This window comes from Bradysia coprophila, unplaced genomic scaffold (genome assembly GCF_014529535.1).
Source record: "Bradysia coprophila strain Holo2 unplaced genomic scaffold, BU_Bcop_v1 contig_151, whole genome shotgun sequence".
NCBI lineage: Eukaryota > Metazoa > Arthropoda > Insecta > Diptera > Sciaridae > Bradysia > Bradysia coprophila.
The window spans coordinates 2,827,811-2,847,853 of record NW_023503423.1 but is presented as its reverse complement, the minus strand read 5'-3'; the positions used below and the strand labels follow the sequence as shown (position 1 = coordinate 2,847,853).

General features: G+C 37.5%; 2 protein-coding genes and 1 non-coding gene across 4 annotated transcripts; 1 reads left to right on the top strand and 2 right to left on the bottom strand.

Annotated features, from left to right (window-relative positions):
- Window positions 1–1,612: 1,612 nt before the first annotated feature.
- On the bottom strand, window positions 1,613–11,712 carry LOC119074431 (protein krasavietz). 2 transcript variants are annotated; one of them, XM_037180558.1, is made up of 10 exons: window positions 11,550–11,712; window positions 11,209–11,414; window positions 6,629–6,978; window positions 5,702–5,840; window positions 5,459–5,624; window positions 4,982–5,117; window positions 4,417–4,524; window positions 4,124–4,343; window positions 3,693–3,815; window positions 1,613–2,119 (listed from the first exon to the last, which is right to left on the bottom strand). In XM_037180558.1, the coding sequence occupies exons 3-10, from the start codon at window positions 6,965–6,967 to the stop codon at window positions 2,094–2,096; spliced, it is 1,257 nt and encodes a 418-aa protein (XP_037036453.1). In that variant the 5' UTR covers window positions 6,968–6,978; window positions 11,209–11,414; window positions 11,550–11,712; the 3' UTR covers window positions 1,613–2,093. The 2 variants fall into 2 exon arrangements, with proteins under 2 accessions (XP_037036453.1, XP_037036455.1); XM_037180560.1 differs by lacking the exon at window positions 11,209–11,414 and having other exon boundaries at window positions 11,550–11,684.
- On the bottom strand, window positions 5,277–5,418 carry LOC119075028. Its single transcript, XR_005087290.1, has one exon. It is a non-coding gene; the product is annotated as a small nucleolar RNA snoR639/H1 (small nucleolar RNA).
- Window positions 11,713–14,581: 2,869 nt separating the features above from the next.
- On the top strand, window positions 14,582–16,054 carry LOC119074432 (probable 39S ribosomal protein L45, mitochondrial). The gene is made up of 2 exons (XM_037180561.1): window positions 14,582–14,678; window positions 15,036–16,054. The coding sequence occupies exons 1-2, from the start codon at window positions 14,634–14,636 to the stop codon at window positions 15,999–16,001; spliced, it is 1,011 nt and encodes a 336-aa protein (XP_037036456.1). The 5' UTR covers window positions 14,582–14,633; the 3' UTR covers window positions 16,002–16,054.
- The last annotated feature ends 3,989 nt before the right edge of the window (window positions 16,055–20,043 follow it).

Genomic DNA, 20,043 nt, shown 5'->3' with positions numbered 1-20,043 from the left:
ATTTGTTAAATTTTTTGTTAAATTTTCTTTCTAAAATTTTTTGGGTTCGTCTTGTGTTGATAAAACCTTTGCGTACGGCGCACAATGCATCTGCGTCACCCTCAGCGATATCAGTTATTTTGTAAGTAAGATAAAGGACTTGCGTCACATTTACCCTTTAAGGAATTTTTGACTGATATCACCACTTTTGCCAGTTATAACATGTAAAAAAACATTTTTAAAGACGAAGAAAGCAATATTATATGTCCCGTAACGCAAAAGATAACACCAAAACCAAATTTTCATATTTGCCTCTGTTTTTCGATTCTAAAACTCTGAGACTGCCGAAGACACCAACCTTAAAATTGAAACAATTTTCTATTTTTGGTCATTTCGCCCGTATTCTACTCTTAAAACTCTGAGACCTTGGCGAATAAACCAATTCTCCATCTGCCGCGCCAACAGAGACCTAATTGAGACAATAAATGCCAACTGCCCGACATTTTTCATTATTGTCATTGCCTTCAGGTACTTCCAACGAAAATTTCCGTTTTTTTTAGATCGTATAAAGGCTTGCCGGAAGTTAGTTGCATAGTCTACAGTGTAGACTCTGCACCCCTCTTTAAACAAATTTCTCAGACCCTTGTTGATGAAAAACCTCCTCTTTTACCAGTTTTTCGCTGATAAGAGTCTTAATTAATGAATAGATTATTGTCAAACTTCTGGCAAGCACATACTGCCTTCGTACGCCTTAAACAAAAGCGGAATTTTTTTGTTGAAGATATCCGAGTGATCTACGGGGGTAACTGAATCATCTCCATTTAGGAAACATCCCAGTGGACACTTACTGCAGATTGATCTATTAACCAAGAGATTGTCAAACCTGCAAACCCAAACTGTCTCCATGTTGATTAGATCGTATACTTGCAACATTGCCTAATCCATGAGCCATGTAAATCCTGACTGGCTTAGTAAATATTTCATCAGATTTTACTCAAAGCATTGTCTACATCCTGTGAACCTGATCGTTTTTAAAACATTCATTGCTTAGCTCCTGAACCATGTGAATGACTGGCTTAGTGAATAATAAAGTAGATTTTACACAAGGCATTACCTAACCTGTGAACCCGAACTGTTTCGATGTTGATGATATCATATTTGAAACATTGCCTAACACCTCAATCATGTGAATCCTGACTCTACCAAAGAATCTCTACCATAGCACGTTTTGTCTAACTAATGAAAACTGAACGGCTGGATGAATTTTCTAAACCGATTTTAGTCAAAGCGAGACTGGTCAATTCTAATAACCTTGAGCTTAGCCTCTTCAGTCTCGCAGGAGACCATTGAAATGTCGAAGATATGGTCGGATTACAAGCTAAATGAGTGTTCGTCGCCACTTACCTTGCCCCTGAAAAACTGAAATTAGTTGGTGACGAGTGATGTTGTGATTGCGGGAAGGGGTAGATTGAACACAATTTCGGCCAAAAAAATGGTAAGTCCGATGGTATGCATTACAGCAGTTGGCTCAATTGATAAAGATTTTTTTCTTTCGTTTTTATACAAAATGAATTTTTATTTGATGTTATACATGATTGGCGGTTTTTCGTTTGTTTTTTTGTTTCTTTTTTTTTATCAAAAATTTGAATTTTTCTTTCTTTGCTTTTATTCTAAGAAAAAAAAAATTGAAAATTAAATATCCGTTTCTTCAACATCGTTTACTGAAAATTCCAGTTTTAAAGGCAAAAGAAAGAAAATTTTTTGTTTATGTTTGGAGTTGATGTTTGATATTAATAATTCGGAGGATTTGAAAACCGTTTCAAAATGTTTTGTCGTTCCATTTTATATGCGAATGTTTTAGCACTTTTCTTCATTTGAATATTTTTGTTGTTGTTGGTTTAAATTAGTTGACTTCAAAGATGTCGCTGAGAACGATTTTTATTATTATTTATTGATGGTTCACTGAAATTTCATTTGTTTTTTTAGTTTAATTTTTGTCCATTTTTTTGTTTTGTTTTTTTCTTCGTTTTTTCTTCGTCAATAAATCGAATTCCAAAAATCCGATCAACATTTTCAATGGGAGGGAATTTAGGTGATGTATTTTATCGTTTTGTTTAGTCCTCCTCCTCAGATTCAGATTCTGAAACAACAAACAAAAAGAAATTAATTGGCGGGCAGTTACTGCAGTTACTAAAGTGAGGAGAAACAATTTTCTTTTCTACAAAAAAACCCATAGAGACCCAAAGAGTCGATACACGGAACATAGTCGCTCATAAGTTGATGGTTCAAACTATGTGCCATAGTGTTCCACTGCCTAAGACAATATTTTTTTCTGTAGCACTTATGATTAGGAACGATGTAAGAGTGCCCTAGCGCAGATTCTATTTTAGGGGAATTAAATTCCCGAAAAACCGTCACGTTTTATCTGTTTCTCTAAAATAACAATAGACCGAAGTGCCTCCGCTGTTTGTGATATTTGATTTGTTGTGTGACCTCACAGATAGCTTCTTACGGTCAATAATATTACAGTCTGGACTGCCAGCTCAAGAGACATCGATGCGTTTCGACCACAAATGTGTTAGCTTTCAACAGAAAATATATTTGGCTGTAACAGTTTGACCAGCTCCCAGCAGTTTATGAAAGTTTCGTAAGTATCGATGCCTCTTAACGTGACTTCCGAACCACACATGAAGCATGCAAATACTCTCTGAGGAAAGTTAAATGCTTCATTGATATCTCGCCTAAATGTAGGCTTCGGCTCGGCATATGATTGATAGCTTGCCTAAATGTAGGCTAGATATGAGCACACAAATTCATCGCATTTGGGTAACGTCATTCAGTGTGAAAATTGTTGCAGCCACCAAATACACTGCAACTACCCAAATTATGAGGCTTGAGTGAACTTTACGACGCGAACAATGCGAAACAATCGCTAGAAAAGTGCCATGTGGAATTGTATGACACGGGAATCGAACCCGGATTTTTTTTTTTTGAAGGCTAGTACGTGACCACTGTCCCATCCTAATGTCGTTTTTATTTGTATTTCATGTTGATGCGTTAAATCGATACATTCGGATGGTATTTAAGGAACAACCAAATTCAGGAATTAATTCCCTAAAATAGACCCTGTGCTAGGGTGGCGTACATCTCAACCGTCACACTCTGCATAAAATCCACATTGATGTAGAGTTGGAGGTGTTGGTGCCTGAACCAAGTGTCGCAGCCTGTCTTCTCATTGGAACCCAGTTAAAAATGTCATAGACCATGAAAACCAATCAATCATCGAATCAATGATCGGACAAGTAAGGTCTGCAGTTAATTTCGCACAATTCCGACACCGACCGGAGGTGGGTTATCCGTTCGGTCGGTTCTAATGAAGTGCATCCGAAGATTTCAAGAGTTGAAACTTCAACAATTTAACTTGTCACCACTGACAGTCGTCGTTTCAATAAATTCCTTAAATTGCATGCTTCCAATTCTCTCTCTGTTTGAGAGAGACTATCACAGATTGGGATTTTACAATAAATTGAAAGAATGGCCCACTGGCACTCAAGAATCACTGCAGGTAATTTCTGCAAAATTTTCAATTGTTTTCGATTCGCAAGAGTTCAGGAGTCTCGAAAAGTCAAAAGTAAATTTTTATCAGATTCTTGTGTGATGCGGGAGGCATTTTGTTCCCTTTCCACTCAGACATGTAGTAAATTACGGCTTACCTTCTTCTGCATTCTGCAACCATTCAATAAATTTCTTCATTTGTTCGAGGAAATGCATCTTTCCCTTTTGAGAGTGACCGTCTTTGAACCATTTCAGAATAGCGTCCTCAGAGACAACATTAGCTGAAACGGGAGAAGAAGAAAAAATCGGCAAACCATTAAGGAAGGTCAAGCAGCATTTTTGGGTGAATGGTCATTTTGTCAGTGTTTCAGTGTAACGTAGTTGGTTTAACAGAAACATTCAATGGCACGTGAATACTTCCAGATCGTAAAACGTTTTTCTTTTATGTCAGGCATCGTCTACCGATTGAGAAACAACAGTCCATTTCCATCAATTTTTATGATCGACGATGCCATACACTCACTCAATAAGACTAGACGAAAATGACGAAAATTTCCAACTAAAGGCGAACCGGAGGCGCCACACTCACCTTTGTAAAATAGGAGTATTATCTTCTGGAACGCCTTCATGAAATTCATATTTTCATAGCAAAATTCTTGAACTTTCAGAATCAACGCTAATTCAGCCCGGTCAACCGTTGTAAATGCTTGGAACAATGTTGCGTATTGTCGTAGATGTTTCAGGGCTTGTTCGGCGACCAGTTCCTCTTTCTTATTCCATTCAGCCAATCCCATTATGGTGGACCAAATCTGTGGATGGAAAAAAAAGGGTTTTTCGTTGATCATCGACCAATCGTCATTGTCCGAACCGAAAAGAACTTACGAGACCAATTATCTCATGTTCAGGAATGTTTGTTTTAAGTGCCAATTCCTTAATGTCGGAAATGATTTCTTTGTGTGATTTATTGTCACTTATATGATCGAGTAAGGTCTGCAAAGAGAAATGTGATCGTTCCGTTCAGTAGTTTAACTGTAGGCAGCTGTGGCACAGCGGAATTAGGGGCCAGACACAAAGGATGTCACGCAATTTTATCGAATTTTTGCTCCCCCTGCGGTCACGCAAAAAGGGTCAAAATTGACCCAAATCGTTTAGAACCGTCACGTTTTCCCCCTGACATCATTTGGTTACGGCCCCTTAAATCACTTCGACTACTGAGAACTTTGGCTGTATGTAGCCAACCAACAGTTGGGAAGTGATCGATTGTGACAATCTTCATTGACATTGTGATTCTATGGAATTACTAGAAGCCAATGTAAGCAAAGAATGTCGACTTCGCTGTAGCACTGTTTTTGATTTCATTTAGGACACCGAGAGTACTAATCAATTCCCCGATGTCCTTCCTTCATGTGCATCAAGTTAAATAAGCTTTAGCCTCAGATTGTCTTACCTGTTGAAGTTCTCGTTTGGCTTCATAACTGGCTTGAGCTTTGTGAAGCTTAACCACTTCAGCCAACCCCTTTTCAATAAAAACTGATCTCAAATATTCCTCTGTCTGTTTCTTCGCTGGGAAGAAGTCCATTAATCTGAAAAAAAAAAGAAAATTCGTCAGAATCCGAATGTTAAGCTCAATCTAGGGACACCGGGTCCCTTTGCTGCTATCAAATCTTTCGATTCAAAAACTAATTTCAATTGATTCCCTGACCATCCAGTGATGGTGAGATGAGGGAGAGTCAGAAGAGTTTTGTACTTAGAAAATTCCTTTGAAAAATCGCCAACAGAAAAGCGACTCTTCATACACAAATCTAAATGGATAATGTTCCCACAGCTAGCACACCATTGGACCATGATAAAAGGCAAAAATGGCCGGCTTAATAATGGTGGGGTGACACAACAACAGTTTAAATGATCCACAACAACAACTTACCGGCTTTCAATATTTCCTTTCTTCAAGGCTTGCACCAAGGATGACAGCCCCTTTTCTTGCTTGAAGGTCACACAAACTTCGAGTAGAAAGTCTAAAGCGATTTCATCTTTCACTAAATGTTCGTTGATTAACATTAACAGTACGGTGGGCGGTACGGAACCGTTTCCTATAATTCGGGATAGAAATTTGGTTCGGTTAATCATACTGGTTGGTGAACGGTGTGGATGTCATGTTTTCACTTACCAATCCATAAAGCTGTCATCCGTGCCAATTTGATACGTTCACTTGGTGTAAATCCTTTGATGAAGATCAACACCTTTTTCATTTCTTCCTCAAACATCTTCTCCAAATATTTGTATCGGCGCATGAGCTTAATGAAGACCTGAAGATTTTTAAGTAAAGTTCGGACGGTTAACTTCTGCTTTGACTTGGAAGGTGATGTGGATCGATTTGACATTTTCGTTTGACTGACATTTGGAATTTGTTTGACCCAAGAATGGGTAGTGTAACGCATGTAGGCAGCGGGAGTTTTTGAATGAATTTTAACTTCTCATTCGTTTGGTGAGTGTTCGAGCGCCTTAAGCTTCTTTTGTATTCCACCGAAATATTCCACTTTCCAATGGAATCAAAGCTCAGAGCTTTCGAAAGCTTTCCGAAGCACACAAATAATGTGGCACGATGCATTGGCTACACATGGCAGTTGAGGTAGTAGTCAATTCGTTTGGTAGAAAAATCTACAATTCGAAGAGTCCACAAGAGAACCACTTTATTTGAGTCACACATGGCAGTGAAATGCAGCGTGAATTGAGGTATGTAAACAGCGGACGTGTCACAAAAATTTTAAGTTGAAAATGTCAAACCGACCAACATTTGAGACTTTAAAAAAATCAAAGTTCCACAGAAACTGGTGACGACACTCAGGAAGAACAGACACCGAAATTTGAACGGTCTGAATTGGATCAACTGTGAGCTGTCGCAGCCTGTCTTCTCATTAACAATGTCATAGACCATGAAAACCAATCAATCATCGAATCAATGATCGGACAAGTAAGGTCTACAATTAATTTCGCACAATTCCGACACCGACCGGAGGTGAGTTATCCGTTCAGTCGGTTCTAATGAAGTGCATCCAAATATAGATAAATCCACAAAAAAAAACCATCGTCTTACCTGCTCATAGCTGTGCATGGCTTCCATATCCTCGGATGCTGTAAAAATACAGCAATCTGTGCTTGGCTTTTCGCCATCTTGAGAAATCGATCCGCCCGGTACCAATAAACCGCCCGCAATCAATATATCAAATAATACTTCGCCGTAACGACGATAATCCAATTTATTTCCAGCGCTGTCTAGATACTTCGAGATGGCATCCAAATCGCCGCCGGTTTTTTCAAGTCCAGCAATGACCGCGTCACGGAAGCCGGTGGGATCGTATTTCTCCTTCTCATCTCTTTTTCTGGTCTTGATGCGCTGACCTGACAGTACTGGTCTTTCGGTTTTTTGACTCATACAACAAATTGCTGCAACAAGAAATGAAAATGGACGAAATTTCGATTAAATTTGGTTGCGGTACAACACAGTATATGCGGAGAGACTGGCGATGAATGGAAAACTTTTATTTTTTGTTATCAAATCTACGCAGAAAATTCACATGAACAGCGATGAAACAGCGGTGTTCACGTGTTCGGGACGATTCAATTTTTGTATAATGCTGACGTCATGAGGACACTCGAATTAATCATTGGCTTGGACATTTCGTCAATAAGAAATAATTTCGCAAAGGCAAACCCGACAGTGACACGTTCTCCGGATTTTATTTTCGGCGGCATAATTGTGCAATTTATGCGTGTCTTCCACGCATGGAATGACGTTATTGTACGTCGAGACTATAAACGATATTCATTCAGCCTTTTCGGTTGCGTTACAAAGTATTGGTTCGTACTGAATTTGGAAGGGTAACATTTAGCCAAATAGTTTCCTCTGAAACATCGGAAGTGAAGAGCCTTTTTCGGGTCGTTCTGACCTTTCGAAGCGTGGCTTGCAGTTCGTAATGTTCCATTGTCATAAAACTTTTTTCAAAACATGACGCAAAAACGAAACTGGCAAGCACGTGAGCTCACAGCCCTAACGACCAAATGCGCAACAATGTCAACAACAAGAAACTACAATGACGACAACCAACGAAAACCACAACACTTGCACTCTATTCTCGATTGAAAAAAAGTCATTTTCATTGAAGTCGTTCAGTTTGTGGGCGAGATATGCTTAGAACTACGACCTTTAAACACGAAAATAAATATCATTTTCGTAACGTGTATGTGTTCGCAAGTCGTGTGTGTTTGCTCTCTGTGTATCTTCAAAATGGAATTTCATTTCAAAGTCAGTACAGAATGCAATGGTGTTTGATCTGTCCAGAAGAAAGGAAGTAACAATTCCTAATGACAATCACGGAATTGCTAGGCAAAATCTGGACATTTTGGGCAGTGGCGCCGAGTATAGGGGGGCGAGGGGGGCGATTGCCCCCCATGACAATGCAAAAATTCTTTAAATTCCTAGGGTTTTCAACCATTTTTTATCATGTTGTGCTCTTTGCCCCCCATGAGCCCCCCATGAACGAATTTAAAGTCGGCGCCTCTGATTTTGGGGTTGTGTTACTGTCTTTCGCTTGTAAATTCGTTGTTTTGACGTGTGATGGCCCAGCAGAAACTGCGTAAGATCCACCTAGTCAAAAGCGGAATTTCCAAGACAGACGCATTTTTCATGCTTGCGACCGTGAAATGTGAGAGCCCAGCCTAGAAAAGGATAGTAATGACACAGTTTACAACCGCAAGCATGAACCAATTTGTACGCGGAAACGACTGACTCAATTGAAAACTCTTTTTTTTGTTATCGCAACAGAGACACAATTATTTTTCTTTCGTTTAGTTGGCTTTGTGATTCCGTAAATTTTGATGAGTCGTTCAGAAATGACGCGATAAGCAGAAATGAAACTCGATAATTTTTAATCCAAACACAATACAACAACCGAGACGATAAATTTGCTTCAAGTTTTCGGTAAACCAAAAAATATTTTCTTTCTTGTCCATTCGCAAACAAATCGCCAGACAAAATGACACGCATGAATTGGCATTCGAGTTTACAGTTGGATTATACGGTGCAAAGTAGCGCAGATTTTGTTTCAGGTTTCGGATTTATTTCACTGGAAATGGATCGTCATCTGAACGTGGAGTCAAATCACTTCACTGTAGTGGAATTAAATTAAAATTTTGTGGAATGTAATTGTGGGTCCGAGGTTTGTGGAACAAATTTCTGACAGAGTGGTTTCTATTGCTATGGGTTTGTGAGTACGCGTTTATTGCAGAGAGCTGCTAATATGACGACTGGTTCGTTTCGACGGATAGAGGGAATATGTCGAATGACAGTTGGGTGGGTTTTTGAGAGAGAATTCAATACATTTTCGCTCAACCAATTTCAAAATCATTCGACATATTCCCTCTATCCGTCGAAACGAACCAGTCGTCATATTAGCATCTCTCTGGTTTATTGCCCTTCATTACAATACAGTGTTAAAAGAGAGTCGAAATTTTGACAGATCACCCATCGAGCTCAGTTAAATTCCTCTGTTTTTACCGTTTTTACGTATAGTTAAAAAGTACTCCGAGTGAGAGACAAAATTGAATTTTTTCAATTTTCGCTTTGTTTATTTGACAGCTCGCTCTCTTACGTAATACTTTTGTTGAGTAGAATGGAAACTTTAGTCCTGCCTGTGATTGAAAAATAATTTTGATAAATTTTGGTTGCGCAATAGAGAGTAATCGATAGCGGTAAAAAGGTGAAATCATTTCAATGTAAGCGTTTTTCGTAATAAATCTGGATAAAGAATGAAAGTAACTACCGTACAACGCATAAAAGCCTTAGAGACGAATTTGCGAGAGAATTTCATATATTTTCTCTCACAAATTCGCCTCTCGTAGGTAAGTCTCGACATGATCATTCAACGTTACTTTTAAGTACCCAATAAATTACAATAAATTATTCGTGATGCCACGTCCGAACTAAAATTTTTGTGGTTTTACTCACATCAAGCTATCCAGCGAGCATGAAAATAATGTTTTCTTCACGATCCATTTCCTGATGGTTCGTTTGACGAATAAAATTTCCCGGTGTACCAGGATATCGCATTATTTCCATGTTCGCTAGCCAGGCATGATTTAATGTTGCTACCGGTTACACGCAAATGATACAAAAAATTTAGAAATGACTAACTGAAGCCTTGAACAGCGAGACAATTACAGTTTTCATCGGAGGGCTGACGTTCATTTAAAATTCACGAAGAGGTGTGTGTAACACACGCAAACAAATTCGGTGTAACTTTCTACGAGCCGTTGTCATTGGACTGCATTCAATAGGAGTGCTCCAATATCGATTCTAATTGAATAAATTTCAAATTTAAAGCAAAATTTAAAAACAGATTTATGCACAGTGAACCGTTTGCGTGCAGAATCAGCGCACGAAGAACAATTTTATATAGATACAGGTCTGGTGTATAGCGCCACGTGCCTCACACAAACCACAAAATGATTTTCGAATATTTTTGGGATCTTCTTCATCGATGAAATGCGATGTTTTGTGTGAATACGAAATATTGATAAAAAAAATCCTTGGTCCCGGTAAACGAAAACAATTTAATGTTTTGCCACATTGTCTTCATTCGTATAATACGAAGTCACAGTCGTATAATATCGCGCGCAAATCATAGGCCACAAATGCTGAAGCTAAAACAAGGGGTATTTTAAGGGCAAAACCATTTACATTCACACGAATCATGACCGTTTCAACGATCACTAAAAATAAAATCAATCGAATCGAGAGTGATTTCAGTCAAATTGGATTACACATTCAACACCGGCTCGCTAGTACGGTGGTCAAACACATTCGTCGAATGTGCAATTTCGTCTTGAAATAGATTTCAAATATCAAAATCAGAAGGAAAAAAAAATTGGAGAAATTTCTTCAGTTACATTTCGTTCTCTCTCGAGACGTGTGAAATTGTGAGATGGAAATTTGAATCGGAATGAAAGTGACCTTCGAATAAACTATCCGTTATATGTACACATCTAACTTACACAAAAATATCAGATGTAATTCTGAACAAGGTCATGACACACAAAAAAAATCATATCGCGGCAAGGCTGACGAACAAATTCATTGAGAAAATTTCAAGTTTGAGTGTAATTGTACTGATGTGGCGAAATAAGCACACACGCAATGGTAAAACCACTCAGTAAACCGAGTAGACCGTTTTGCCAGTGAACTTTGATCCCCGTTTCCCGTTTCAGTTTTTTTTTTCTTTCGTTGACTCGAAGTAGAAGTAGAAATTAAAACAATAAAAAAATTCGATCGAATTTGATGTGTCGCCGCAAAATTATAATTTTTAGCCACGCTGAACGAAATGGGTGTTTACAAAAAATTTACATCAATCGGTAAACCCCACCCAAATAAAATATCTTTAAGAACTCATCACCGTATAACGAAAACTTAGCATCACACAAAAGACAAAATATTTCTCGAACGAAAAGCCAAATTCAGGACAATGAATCCAAAGGTCATTGAATGAAATTTTTTTTTATGCAAACGTCACTCATCGAAGTAGCGCTATACAAAAACGGTATTATTCGATGTGGTTGGCAGAAAATTGAACTCAACCAAAAAAAAAGTCAAAGAAAAAATTATATAAAAAATGTGCTTACATATGAACTGAAGTCGCAAATGAAATAATAAATCCTCTAAATCGGCTTCACACACACACACCACTTTTCCTTTTTTTAGGAATTAGTTTTTCGGCGAAATTAACAAAAAAATAAAAATTTAAAGAAAAAACGTGCGCCCGAGAATGGAATTTCTCGGTTCAAATTGTACGTATATGTGATGGCGCGTCCAAAGTGAAACAATCAATCTAAGAAAATGAGAAAAATAAAATCATAAAAATTGCTAGTTACATCCAGTGTACACTTTGATCGAATTTGACACCGTAATTGAGTTTTGATCGAAAAATTTAGTTTGATTGGAAAATGGGGGACATGTTACTTACAAAATGACACAAAAGTAAATTTTCTTTTTCACGAGCGTTCTGTGTGTTTCACTTTACTCGTTCAACTGATAGAGAATTTGCTCGCAAATAAAGTACATGCGAACTGCCACACCGGCTACGGTGACAGAATGAACTACAAGTTGACAATTCGAAACGGAAGTTCGAACGTTTTTTTACCGCAGTGTTTTGGTGAGAACAGCACCATCTGTGAGAAACATTCGGATAATATGAGTCAGTGTTGCCGAAAGTTTAAGAGGGCAGACTAGGTGTGAAGTAGGCTGTAATTGAAAAATTGGTTTTAAAATTAATGTAGACCATTTAATGAAAATCTGTTCCAGCAATTAGATGAGCAATATGTTTATCTATCTCTAAAAAACGAAAAACGATTTACAATAAGCAACAGTTGGAAGAAAACCGATTTCCAAAATATGAACGTCGCTTAAAGTTAGGCTATGCAATATTTTTTTGGAAATCGGTTTTTTTCCAACTGTTGCTTATTGTAAATCGTTTTTCATTTTTTAGAGATAGATAAACATATTGCTCATCTAATTGCTGGAACAGATTTTCATTAAATGGTCTACATTAATTTTAAAACCAATTTTTCAATATATAGCCTACTTCACACCTAGTCTGCCCTCTTAATGGACAGCGGATCAAATTAAAAAAGCGGACTGAATAAAATCAGTTTGCAATAAAATTGATAGGCAAAAAACGACATTAACGATGTTGTTGTCATTATTTTCGACAGATGGTGATGTATGGTGACTAGCAATTCGTTGAAACTAAACTGAATGAGTTTTTTTTTAGATTTGAGAAAAACTCGGGATTAAGAGGTTTTGTGGTTGACTTTGAGGTTAAATTCGTCAAGACCGGTTTTATTAGAGCCCGTACAGAAATTGTATTTTTTTCGTCGCTCGGTTAATGCGCTCACTTAAAGAAACAAAATTTTGACATGTACAACGGCAACATAAACACAAATTATTTCATTGATTTTTCTTAATTAAACACAATGTCATAACTCAGAAATAATTATTTCGCATCAATACGGAAACCGAACACGTTTTTACATCAGAAATGTCAAGTTAATTCTTCGCGGAAGAATCTAACCTCACAGTTTACTTTGAAAGTATTAACTGAGCGACAAAGGTTAAAGTCTCCTTGGAGAAGAATTAACTCCCCAACCATAAACATACGATCTATAAATGAATATGTTGACAGTATAGTTACGATTATAATCGGATTAAATTCAGAACTTGTCTTGTCATGTCGTCAGTTGAAAGTGACATTAAATATCACTGTATCACTTAGTTTGGGTTTTAGGGCGTGTACAGCAAATACTTGTTAAGATTAACCGTCTACCCATATAAATTATATTAACACATTGAAATTAATTGCGGCTAGTCAACTTTCGGCACCCTGGACTTTATTTAAATAGTCGTGGAATGCCTCCAAATAAATTTCTAAAAATCCAAAACTGAATTCTAGATATTTAGAAATTTATTTGGAGGTATTCCACGACTATTTAAGTAAAGTCCAGGGTGTCGAAAGTTGACTAGCCGCAATTGTTTTGAATGTGTTAAATTAGTTTTCAATCGATAAATCGTTTCAAATTTGGAAGCAGGCAGGTAATGTCCTATTGTTTGCATCGCCAAACTATAGTTCACGAAAAAATAGATTTTCTGAGCGAGATCTAACAGTAGAAAAGTCATAGTTCGCTATGTTTGTCGATCACCAAGAAACTGGATTTTTCAACTTTTTATCGACAGTTATATGGGTAAATGACCATATATTCATAACAACATAAAGATTCACATAAAGACATAAAATTCTTTTGTTTCCAGGTCTTTTCCAATTGTTTTATAATGTCAAACTAGCGAAAGCTTCACAATTTTGATAATTGAAATAAATCAATTTCGCAAGTTTGACATTTTAAAACAATAGACTCTTATGATCAGAGCGATAGTTCCGAAGACCAGTTAATTATAACTTGCCTTGAGGTACTTGTCATTGAATATTTTCATATAAATTTTTGACATATACTCCAAGGCAAGTTAAAATAACTGGTCCAAATTATGTTTCCTTCTCTTTCATCATAACAGTCTTTTGGAATAGAGCTAAAAAGACTTTTATGTCAAACTCGCGTTGCTATGTGTACCTCAGCGCATTCAATTGAAATGTGCCAAATCCTGACATTTTGCTAAACCCTAAATGTCAGCCCTTCCAAGTGAGTTATGAGTGTGGGCTATGCTCTGAAAATTTAAAAATGGAGTTAACCTAGATAGCTAAAGCTGTCTGTGTATACCGACTTATCTTGCTTAATGTCAAAAATATCTCGAAATGATGATCTCGTATCTTGTGTTCGAAATCTTCCTTCTATGAGTTTTCTAAATTCTTTGAAATGACTTCACTCAACAACTTTTTAAATAGAGTATTATAATGAAAGAGAAAGCAATATTTTGACAAGTACCCCAAGTCAAGTTATAATCTGGTCTTCGGTCTTCTCACTCACATCATAACATGTTGAAAGAGAAGCAAATACTTTGACAAGTACCACAAGGCAAGTTGTTTATAAACTGGTCTATAGGTATGGTCAAAATTTGTATAAAGCGGAGGAAATAGCGATTTCATATAAAAAAACTCATCTTTCAATGAAAATCATTGAAAGGAGAGTTTTTTATATGAAATCGCTATTTCCTCGAGTTTGTATGGACAGACCATACCTGGTTTGTACTTTCATACCAAACACCTTTTTACATCAAAAATGTCAAGTTTCACTGACAAGTTAATTCTTCACGAACAAAATAGGCTGTGAAGAATCTAACCTCACAGTTAACTTTGACAGATTTAACTGAGCGAAAAAAGTGAAACAAATACAATTTCTGTACGTCCTCCTTACCTGATCATAACACACTCTATTAAAATTGACTGTTAGCGCTGCTCACCATCAGCATCAGTGTTACCATTTTCTTTTCACAAAAACTTCTCCACGTTGATGCTAGCGCCATCACGTCACCTGTCATTACTATAAAGTTGACAAGCTGTCAACTGTGAGAATCTGTCAATAATTTGTAATTTGTACGAAACATGGCAGCGTTTTTTAACAGAGGACTGATAGAATGTGTTAAACAGGTAAATTCTATGAATAATAGACAATGTCATTGCTGAACGCAATTCGATACAACGGAAGTACACACGGGTCTATAAAACACTTCAACGTCCTAAAGTTGCCAATGAAATCAGCGATTTTAGACAATTGTCTAACGTCACTGGAAATATTTTTGAAATCTTTGTTGCCTAAAGGATTTCTTGAAAAATTGAAAAACGAGCCGTTCAGTTGGAACGACAGGTCCTGGTAAAAAAACAAAATTGTACTAACCAACAACAGTAATATGTTCTAAGTTATTGTGACCTGAAGACGTAACAACTTTTGTTTTTATAAAAGCCGGTCGAAGACAACCCTTTACTAACACAAAATTCCCGTTTTAGGTCCAAGTCTTTGGTGTTACGTCATCATGTGCCAGGACAATTTTATTGCCAACCGAACGGATGACAAACGTTCGACACCACAACAAACATTGGAATCCAAAGTTCAAGAAGCTGCGGGCTCTAAAAGTCATCAAAGTAAAACTTCCGGACTACCGCGAGAAATCGGAAGACCTGACCAAGGATCAAATTAAAAGCCGAATGAAAGCCAGGGGAGTGTTACCGCCACGTCCATGGATGGAACGACCATTTTTTATCAGCAGCACTGGAGGCACATTTGAACCGTATGTGCCGCCTGAAGGCGATGGAAAACGATCAGCAATCACCACGACCGGTGCCAAGCAAAAATTCGAATTAATCGAAAAGAAGTCGAAGAGCATGATGGCCGTCCGTAAGATTCGAAACTACGAGGAAGACTTTGATGTGACGAAATTCGCTGAACAAGCCCAAGACATTTACATCCAGTCGCACGAAGCATTGACAGCCAAGGACAAGCACAGACTTCACGAACTGGTAACCGAAAAAGCATACCCGGAAATGATGCACAACGTTCGCGACAAGACGATCCACTGGAAATTTCTAAAGTCACTCGAACCGCCACGAGTCGTGCATGCCAGATGCACCGACATCGTGACGAAAGAAAACATTTTCGGCCAGGTGACCGTACGCTTCCACACACAACAAGTTCTGGCAATCTACGATCGTTTCGGTCGATTGATGCATGGCAGTGAAATTCTGGCCAAGGATGTGCTGGAGTATGTCGTGTTCGAGAAGCATGTAGCCAACGAATACGGTGTCTGGAGATTGCACGAGAAAATAATTCCGGATTGGATGCCGCCCAAGGAACCAGCAGCCATTACGTACCGGATTGATGACGAACCAGTGAATGAGGAAGAGACGGTGAAAAGTGAAGAAGTAGCGGTGGCCATTAATAGTAAACAGGCTGCCGGTCAAACTGCGGTTGCTTAATATAAGGAATTTTGTGTAAAAATGGAAACGAAATACAGAAAAGCGAATTGTTAGAAATGGTTGGATGGTTGTATTTCATCGACAGGGTCGTTTGGACACCAATGAGCTTATCGTTTGAATGGTAAGTTTGGGACGATCTTTTTTGACAGACTTTAAAATCATCGTTCGACTTGGGTAGCTTCAATTTTTGAAATCAAGGTTTGGTGTGATTCATTTAGTCAGGAATATTGGGTAGATTTGCGTCAAAAATCGTAATTTGTCCTAGCCCATTAGTCAGTTTGCGCCTGACCAACAACCGGATAAATTGCCACGAACAGTCAAAAAGTAGTTGCATCGGAGCAAAAAATCTAGATTTTAGGAATTAATTAAAGAGGCTGCTGTCACTTGATTTGATGAAAAAGGTTAAAATTGAAAATATTTTGCATTTTATAAATTCCCGGGAAATGCGATTTGTGCTCTTTTTCCTCATAATTCCACATAGAATATGAAGTTAGCAATGAGTCGTTATCGCAAAAGTTTGCGATTTTATTACGAATTTTCCAATAATCTCACACAGTTTTGTGATTTATGGCAAACGACAAATCCCCGCGGAGAGAGCCATAATCTCCCTGGAGATTTGTAGTTAATTTGAAAATGTCCTTTTTGGCGGAAACGCATTTATTTGAATATGTTTGCACTTCCACCGAAACGCCATCATCACTTTGGCATACCCCAGGGATGAGGCGACATAACTACACGGTCAATATCGTCAGGAACGATATTATCGTTTTTTAGACGATAGTATCGTCTAAAAAACGATAGTATCGTTTTTTGGACGATAGTATCGTTTGTTAGACGATAGTATCGTTTGTTAGACGATACTATCGTCTAAAAAACGATAATATCGTTACTGACGATATTGACCGTGTAGTTATGTCGCCTCATCCCTGGGGTATGCCAAAGTGATGATGGCGTCTAAAAAACGATATTATCGTCCAAAAAAATTTCATCCAGGACGATAATATCGTCTAAAATTATAAATTTTAAAATATTTTCAGTACGATATTATCGTTTTCTTGACGATATTATCGTTTAAAAAAACGATAATATCGTTTTTAAACGATAATATCGTTTTTTTGGACGATACTATCGTTTTTTTTGATGATACTATCGTCTAAAAAACGATATTATCGTTCAAAAAACGATAATATCGTTTTTTTGACGATAATATCGTCCTGGATGAAAATATCCGCTGGACGATATTATCGTTATTTTCTTTTTCTGAACAATTTTATCATTATTTTGGACGATATTATCGTCCTGGGCGATAATTTTTGGGACGATAATATCGTTTTTAATTAATTTATTTGTTTAAATTTGAGACGTTTTTAATTTATTTAAAATAAAAATTCTAGACGATAATATCGTCCTGGGCGATATTATCGTTCTGGATGGTTGTTGAAGACGAAACACAAAATCTTGTAGATAAACACCTTTTTATAGACGGCAAATATATATATTAAAAATTGGTTCATTTGGTTCCGTAAATTTAAATTTTATATAGAAAAATTACACAGACTAATTATGAGACGATGCGAGAAAAAAAAAATAACTCCTAAGTTCCGACACCGTTCCGGCGCCCGGCTCGCATTGCGGCCCTCCGCTTTGCTCCGGGGCAATGGGCCGGATCGCTCGGCGTGTTAAAACGCCTTTTATGTACAATCAAAGTTGGTATTCATTACGTAAAAAGATGAATTATTTAGGGACGAACTAAACGCCTTTTTTAAACACTGATGTGTAGGTGATTTCCTCTGACAATTGTTTATCGATATTTTGGAAGAGAATTCGGTTCTTGCTGCACCTCTGAGTAAAATTGAGTCCTGGACAATATTACAACCCAAAACTAAACGATAATATCGTCCTGGGCGATATTATCGTTTTGGACGATATTATCGTACAGAAAACGAAAATATCCATTAGATTTTCTAGAACGGTAATATCATCCAGAAAACGATAATATCGTTTTTTGAACGATAATATCGACAAGAAAACGATACTATCGTCCAGACAATATTTTTGAATTTTTCAATTTAGACGATATTATCGTCCTGGATGAAAATTTTTTGGGCGATAATATCGTTTTTTTGAAGATTGCAAAATTTGGTCCAAAAGTCATCTGAGGGATTTTTTTTGGAAAACAGCCTACCGAAATCGGACGCATTTTCCAGTGGGCTTTTTTATATGTGCCTAGAAAGGTATTCGACCCTAGAAGCCAAAACCACTTTCAAAACGAGCCGTCAGAACAGTCGGAGCGTTTGCTGCGACTGAGCCCCGTACGAACCCGTACATCTATTGCGCACGTGACCCTAGTGCGTCTGTCACCCTAGTTGAAGTCAAATTATTATGAAATGTGTACATCTTACAAATTGCGCATAGCGCAATTACGAAGCCCCGTACGACGTTCCTTTCAAATGTAACACAAATTTCAAGTTGACCTAAAATTTTAATTTATTGAGAGGCCTAAGGCCTAGTTACGGCCTTAGTCCAACGACCCAAATTTAATTTTTTTTCAACATCATTATATTCGGCCTTCGATTACCTTCCAAATGAAATAAAAATTAGGAAAAACGGATGAAATTTACTCGAGTTATATGCAAAATACACCTAGGGCCGAGTAGCGGCCTTAGTCCAAGGACCCAAATTTATTTTTTTTTCAACAACCTCGTTCGATTACTTTTCAAATGAAACAAAAATTAGGAAAAACGGATCAAATTTACTCGAGTTATATGCAAAATACACTTAGGGCCGAGGAGCGGCCTCAGTCCAAGGACCTAATTTTCAAACATTTTTCTCACCACATTCTATTCGGTATTCAATTACCTTTCATATAAGACAAAAATTAGCAAAATTGGATGAGATTTACTCGATTTATATGCAAAATACACTTAGGGCCGAGGAGCGGCCTCAGTCCAAGGACCCAAATTTAAAACGTTCTTCGCCACATTATATTCGGGCTTCGATTACCTTTCAAATGAAACAAAAATCACGAAAAAAGGATGAAATTTACTCGAGTTATATGCAAAATACACTTAGGGCCGAGTAGCCTTTCACTTCTAGGGCCCTAACTCACGGGCCATTCACCCGATTTTAATAAACTTTTTTTTCCTGGATCGGTATCAACATTACCTATCTTTTGCCGTTTCATTTACATTTCCATCGTTTGTTTTGCCATAAATATCACTAAAAGACCTTAAAGCACTTAGACGACCCTAACTCACGAAGGGCCGACCCAAATATGCCCATCTTCGAACTTAGCCTCACTATTTTGACTATCTTTCAGGGAAAAAAAGTTTTTGAAATCGGATTTGATTTACTCAAGATATCGACGTGACGGACAGACGGACAGAAGGACAGACGGACAGACAAAATTTTTATTGCGGATTCGTCATCTATGAAACATTTCAACTTCTATTTCATCGTAGATGCATCCAAGCCACATAAAACTCTACTCGTATCGTCTTCGACACGTTTTATATCGAAGTGAGATTCCTAGCATTTTGTTTTTGTTCCACTCTCACCCTCTCCCTAATGATTTTCATTGAAAGGTGAGCTTGTTTATAAGAAATTGCTATTTCCTCCTATCGCTGCAAACTTTGACATTAGACCATACCTGTAGAGTATACTTTCATTGGTTAACCTTTCGAAAATCAAGTGTTGTCCATTGAAGTGACTCAATACGCTCTCTAGCAAACAAACTCTAAGTTCTCTGTGTCAAATTCACACCTTTTATTTCTTTGTATTCTACAAAAACTATTCTACAGCGTAGTCAGTGTAATTTACATGTAAATTCCAAATGCTACTTGATTCTTTTACCACCTTAACACGTAGGGGATAATGCTCGATCAGGCACTTTCGGCACGCCGGTAAGTGCTAAGGGGGTCGAGGAATACCTCCAATTAAAATTCTAAAAATCAAAAGTCAAATTTTTGATTTTTAGAAATTTATTTGGAGGTATTCCTCGACCCCCTTAGCACTTACCAGCGTGCCTAAAGTTGACAAGTCG